This window comes from Acipenser ruthenus, chromosome 16 (genome assembly GCF_902713425.1).
Source record: "Acipenser ruthenus chromosome 16, fAciRut3.2 maternal haplotype, whole genome shotgun sequence".
Lineage (NCBI taxonomy): Eukaryota > Metazoa > Chordata > Actinopteri > Acipenseriformes > Acipenseridae > Acipenser > Acipenser ruthenus.
Window position 1 is genome coordinate 23,946,529 of NC_081204.1, and position 6,424 is coordinate 23,952,952.

Here is a 6,424-nt window from a genome sequence, read left to right on the forward strand (position 1 = left end):
TTTTTTAGTGTATCACACAATTTCGAGGAATGCAGTTGTGATTAATTTGTCTTTGGCAGTACACGTACAGTAAATAAAGTAGATTTTGGTCATTTTTCATGATACTAATATTTCTAATTTCATGGCAGGGGTATGTTACTAATAAGAACAACAACAATTCGCATTTCTATAGCGCCTTTAATCACAAGGAATCCAAAGCACTTCAGACAATTAAACAATTCAATTAAAAACAGAATTTAATAAAACAGAAAGTTAAAAAGATATCGCATTGTAATTTTAAAAGATAAAAAGCTAGTTTGCAACAATAGTACAATTAAAAGATACGAAATTGAATAAAAATTAAAAAAAACAAACGAGACTATCCGTTTCTGTCGGTCTGGTAAGATTAAACTCAGATGATAACATGTTTTCAGCTCTATGCTGCGAGGGAACATTTGGAATTGATTGTCATGAACACTGAACAGCTGTAGGATGATGACGCGTCTGCAGTCAGTTGTGCCAAAGAGACGGTATGTATGTACTTCTGTATCGTTTACAGCTACACTGCTTTATTTACACCTGTTTGTGTGTTAAGAGCTTCCGTTGTAGATATTTAGCTAATGAGCACAAGACAAAGATAAAGTTTTTTTTTCTTTTAAAGAACAGTTTTAAGATGCTTGTGGCTCAGTTTGAGTAAAGATAACTAAAAGGGTTTTAATAGAGCAACACGGTACTAGACTAGTAAAAGAGAGCTCAGTTTGCTTGCCTTGTCTCCCAGGAAATATATTACTGTTTCACTTCTACGTCATTTCACCTCAGCAATGTCTTCTGGGTCAAGCATCTGACAGTCATTAGGGGAAGAAGCTTATTGGAACATAACTCAGAAGCATGTCTGAAAATACGTATTTCCAAACAACCTCAATTCACAGAATATAGCAGTATAATGATACAACAGAACACTTTGGCAGAGAATTTAAAATATATATGATCAGGCTCCCTCTTGTGGACGCTGTTAAAACTGAAATTAAATAACTCGCCCTGTATCCAGACTGTGGTTGAATGAAGATGCAGTTAGTTTCTGGGCGGCATAATTAACATATCTGCTGCTTTGGTCATTAAAAAGTCATTTTAACGCTCAAATCCCCGCGTGGAAAGAGCCAATGCATAATTAAGATTAATTTAGCAAGAAAGAAAAGTTAGTTTTAGCCGAGCTGTTATATTATGAAAAATTCAGTGTAAATATGACTATAAACAAACAAAAAAACATATAACAACCATCTTAGATAAAAATAAAATAAAAAAAACATTTTTTTTTATTACATAAGATTACATATGCGTTCTTATTAGTTAGCTTGGTCTCAGTACTTTACTTCCAATGTTAATTAGAAATGAGAATACATTTTCAATCAGTCCTCCACCCCTAGGTGTCAGTATTTGCTAACGCATTCGGCGCAGAGACATGTCCCCTATCAGTGTCCGTCGCCGGTCAAGTTATCAGGGTTGACCTGGAAGTGGGAGGTCCTTTTCCCTGCAGAATTCGCCATGGTGAGGAGAATTTTTCTCTTGTTCTTTAACTAAATCATCCCTAAACATCCAGTTTATACAATAAATGTAACGGACCCCAAATTCAGATACCAAACTTTTAACATTGAGTAAAGCAATATCCCCCTGCATTTCAAAATTCGGGCTCTGCGACTCTTAAGATACATTGGTTGAAATTTATCGGTAGTTTGTATTGTAGCAAAAAGGGCTAAACATTAAAGCACGACTATATTGGAAAATGGCAGTAACAATTACCCAGCATGGTAAAACACATTTAATCGTTATATACCCATACGTTAATCTGTTCAGTAGGTCTCTGCAATGAATTGTAAATATGAATGTGTGCATCCCAATAACCACTGGACCACAATAACTTGTGAAAGTAGGCCTGTTTAGGTACTGAGGTAGTTGACCTGGATGTTTTCGGTTTAAAATATAAAAAGACCGAAAGTCTCATTCTTAAAGCGGTAAATTGAGTTTGTGTTTCGTAGTGATAAACATCAAAGTTTTATATAGGCCTCTTAACTAGTCATTGGACTCCTGAGTACGTGGTGGTAGGGTAGTGATGATGGACGCATTAATGGGTACTGTATGTTGCTGCAGTGTCACATTTACAGAATCCGACGCGGTTATACACGTTCAGGATGTAAGTTTATATTTTTAATGCAACGGATTCTGATGTTTTTGAATAGGTTATAAATAGTACACAACGCGTTGTGGTGTCTGCATCATTTTTTGATGGGGGTGAGGAGGTCAGGTCCTGCTAACACTATGACCAGAACTAGATTTAACACCGCCGGTTGGAATGGAAAATATTAAGTTGTCTTTTATCGGGGTTTTGTCTAGCATAGGTAACTTCACATTGACAGCTCGCATGTCGTTGATCCAAATTGCTATCAAAGATGTATTGCTGACATGTCGGTGTGGAAGGTCTGCTTGGCTATTTAACTTTTCTTCCTTCTTTCCCAGGCTCGAGGACCTAAGAAGCACTTGAAGCGTGTAGCAGCTCCAAAGCACTGGATGCTGGATAAATTGACGGGAGTGTTTGTAAGTTGACTGTTTTTTTAGGTGTCTGATGCACGTTAAATATAGTACAATGTCCACTTTAGGTCTGTGGTTTCCTCTACTTTTAAAAAAAAATGAGTAATTTGCTGTTTCAATGAGAGGTTTTATATTTAACAAGGAAAGAAACAACCAGACTTGGTTAATTGACATTATGTATTTCTGCTGTTTAAGAGAAACTATTGGATAAACTACAGTGAACCTGTTTCGGGTCTCCTGCACTTACTAGCCAGGAAGTGTTTTCAGGTATTCTTACCCATTCCACCTTGTTTTCTTACCAGGCTCCTCGCCCGTCAACTGGTCCCCATAAGCTGAGGGAATGCCTCCCCCTCATCATCTTCCTCAGGAACCGTCTGAAGTACGCCCTGACTGGAGATGAGGTCAAGAAGATCTGCATGCAGAGATTCATCAAGATTGATGGCAAGGTCCGCACAGACATCACCTACCCTGCTGGCTTCATGGGTAAGCGCTTGTAATCAAAACAACTTAAGGGGTGAAATACGTCTAAAATTTAAAAAAACAAAACTGTTGCTGATTCTTTAGGGCAGGTTTATTGGGAGTCCTGTACAAGTAAAATGAACCCTTGGTGTTGTATGAATCTCGCATGTTAACTGTGTCGACCGCTGACCTAATATGGCTGCCATGTTGACGCACGCTTGAGTTAATCTGAATGTTTGTTACACGGCTGTATTTTGATATGTCTTTTTTAGTAAAAAAAAACATCTCTCTATACAAGCTGAAGCTTTGATTTATTCAGTTTTATAGATTAAAATGTACTGTTGCCAAGGTAACCTTTTGCTTGCCTTAACTCCATGAATAGTGGCTTTGTAGATCAGTAAGCGTGCTGTCCATTTAATTTGGTTTTCTGTTCTGGTAGTATTTGTAGAAAACTGTTACAACTGCCATTTTTCAATTCCTTATAAAGTAGTACATAGTTGTTACAGAAATGCACTAATGACCTAATCTTTATTTCTTATTTTTTTCTCAATCCAGACGTCATCAGCATTGAGAAGACTGGAGAGCACTTCCGTCTGATCTACGACGTCAAGGGGCGCTTCACTGTCCACCGCATCACAGCTGAGGAGGCCAAGGTGAATAAACGGGTTTATTGAAAACTACTTCTCAACATGGTGTGTTGCCTATGTAGCCTCCAACTTTTCAGACTGAAATTGACCAATTGGCAGTTTTACAAACACTAGTTTGGGGACAGGGATTGCAACCTGTTTAGCTACAGTTGCTTATCTGGAGTATCAAAAGTTACTGGGTTCAGTTGTACAAAATTAGATTTTTAAAGTCTAAATCCATTCTCTTGAATGCCAAATGGCTTAAACAAAGTCATGGAGGAAGGTGGAAGTTATGTCGAATTAAAACGCAAATAACAAACATCTGCAATCGGGGAAAGAGAACATAACTGACAACTTAATTTAGACACCCAATGATATGACTAGTGAAATATTGGTTTACTGGAGTTCACAATACATTTTTTCAACTAATGTAACATTTTTCGCTTTAGTTCCAGTCCTTGGAATTCTTTGTTTTGGGGGCATTTTGTTAATGGCACATGTGCAACACAAAATCCTTGGTGCATTTATGTTTTGCTTTTTGTTCTTCAAAATTTCTTGAATGCAACTGAATGCTAAATTCTCACGTTTGGTCACCTTCACTTCTGTTGCATAAAACCTAGGGTTACTGGATTTCATTTTCTGATGGTGTTAATATGGCACCTTATGGACTTCCCAGGCATTTGTATTTTCGATCAGATTGTTACCATCCTTATGCTTCGTTTTTTTCTCTCGATATATGTATTAATTAATATTAGTGTTAGAACAATTTACAGTAACTCAGTAATATCGTATCAAACAGAAATCTCGACAAAATTGCATTATAAAAAAGTGTTACCGGAAATGTATGATATTGTATTCGTTATGAGAATGACAGCTGAACTATTTTTATACTATTCATTTAATTCTACGAGTAATTCCAAGTTAAGGGATAGGCAGCATTTTTTGTTACAAATGTCATGCCTTCTTTTTAGTTTATCGTTTGTTGTATTTGTTTCCCTCTAGTACAAGCTGTGCAAAGTGAGGAAGATCTTTGTTGGCACAAAGGGAATCCCCCACCTGGTGACCCATGATGCCCGCACCATCCGCTACCCGGATCCACTCATCAAGACCAACGACACTGTCCAGATTGATCTGGAGACTGGCAAGATCACAGAATTCATCAAGTTTGATACAGGTAACTCAGCCTGTGCTGACTTGCTCTTTTCAATGACGTCACAGGGTTGAAAGTCTTCAGGCAGAATGAAAGGGGTTAGACACATGGCTTTGCAAATCTGTTAAGGACACTTTCTACAGCAGAGTCTGGTATATGACCTGTATAGGGATCACATTTGTAAAGATGGCAACAATAACACATTGTTAAACTGGATCCTTAACAGATTTTAAGGGCAGCAGTGTGGAGTAGTGGTTAGGGCTCTGGACTCTTGACCAGAGGGTTGTGGGTTCAATCCCCGATGGGGGACACTGCTGTTGTACCCTTGAGCAAGGTACTTTACCTAGATTGCTTCAGTAAAAACCCAACTGTATAAATGGGTAATTGTATGTAAAAAATAATGTGATATCTGTGTAATGTGAAATAATGTGATATCTTGTAACAATTGTAAGTCGCCCTGGATAAGGGTGACTGCTAAGAAATAAATAATAATAATAATAATTTTCAGTCAACCTTTGTACAGTTTGCTGGGCTCCGTACAGGCCAAACTGCAAAGAGAAAGCAGACTGGACACCCAAGACAAAAGGGATTTCGTGTTCATTGAATCAGAATGGCAAATTGTTTTAAAATGTGACATGTAAAATGCTGATGATTTTATAACATTAATATATATCCTTGTGGTGGTTTCGGTGTTTTATATCAGTGTGTATTGAAATGCATTGTCTAACATTTTGATTTCTGTATTGCAGGTAACGTGTGCATGGTGACTGGTGGTGCTAACTTGGGTCGTGTTGGTGTGATCATCAACAGGGAGAGACATCCTGGCTCTTTCGATGTGGTTCACGTCAAGGATTCCACTGGCAACACCTTTGCTACTAGGCTGTCCAACATCTTTGTGGTTGGCAAGGTGAGTGTCTAATAAGGTTGCTGACCAAGCTTTTACTGACTTCTGGATTACTGCTATTGCATTACATTGCTGGGGATGTGAAGAGTGACGAACATCTGGCTCTATAGAAATGGGATATACTGGCAGTAGGATTTAGATGTCTTGAATAAAACCATTGTCAAAAGTTACCGTGACTTTTTTTTTTTTAGGTTATTTTTTTGCAGAAATGCTGACGTCATGTTTTTCTTCTCAGGGTAACAAGCCATGGGTCTCCCTGCCCCGTGGAAAGGGTATCCGCCTCACCATTGCAGAGGAGAGAGACAAGAGACTGGCAGCCAAGCAGAGCAGCAGCTAAAGTGCTCATGACAGACATGTGCAGAGAAACCATTGCTCCGTGATTTGAAAAAATATAAAATAAAAAAATATTTACAGAATTACTGTTTTTAATGTCTTTAAAACAAACCAAGTAATGGGAACTACTTATTTTTACATTAGCATATTCAGAACTATTTTAGTTTAAATTACTTGCGATTGTACATTGCAGTCTGTAAAGGTTTATTTATACTCTTTAAAACCTTGTGGATACACATTGGATACTGATGTGAATTCTGTATCCATTCGATTTATGTTGGAATTTATTTCAAACTAGCACTATACTACTCGTACTAAAACAGAATGGCCTGAATTCTGTTTAATATTAAGCAACATGCTGTATTGCAAACTCAACATCTGGCAAAAATC

General features: G+C 37.7%; 1 protein-coding gene across 2 annotated transcripts; it reads left to right on the top strand.

Annotated features, from left to right (window-relative positions):
• Positions 1 to 459: 459 nt before the first annotated feature.
• LOC131697789 (small ribosomal subunit protein eS4) lies at positions 460 to 6,117 on the top strand. 2 transcript variants are annotated; one of them, XM_058989112.1, is made up of 8 exons: positions 460 to 509; positions 1,404 to 1,524; positions 2,491 to 2,568; positions 2,865 to 3,045; positions 3,577 to 3,674; positions 4,650 to 4,821; positions 5,547 to 5,704; positions 5,937 to 6,117. In XM_058989112.1, exons 1-8 carry the CDS (start codon positions 472 to 474, stop codon positions 6,036 to 6,038), a joined length of 948 nt encoding a protein of 315 aa, XP_058845095.1. In that variant the 5' UTR covers positions 460 to 471; the 3' UTR covers positions 6,039 to 6,117. The 2 variants fall into 2 exon arrangements, with proteins under 2 accessions (XP_058845095.1, XP_058845096.1); XM_058989113.1 differs by lacking the exons at positions 460 to 509; positions 1,404 to 1,524 and adding an exon at positions 1,761 to 1,784.
• The last annotated feature ends 307 nt before the right edge of the window (positions 6,118 to 6,424 follow it).

Coding starts and splice junctions, on each gene's coding strand:
- LOC131697789 (XM_058989112.1), top strand. CDS start 472: ATGATGACGCGTCTGCAGTCAGTTGTGCCAAAGAGACG. Junction 510..1,403: donor TCAGTTGTGCCAAAGAGACG/GTATGTATGTAC, acceptor CTCCACCCCTAG/GTGTCAGTATTTGCTAACGC. Junction 4,822..5,546: donor ATTCATCAAGTTTGATACAG/GTAACTCAGCCT, acceptor TCTGTATTGCAG/GTAACGTGTGCATGGTGACT.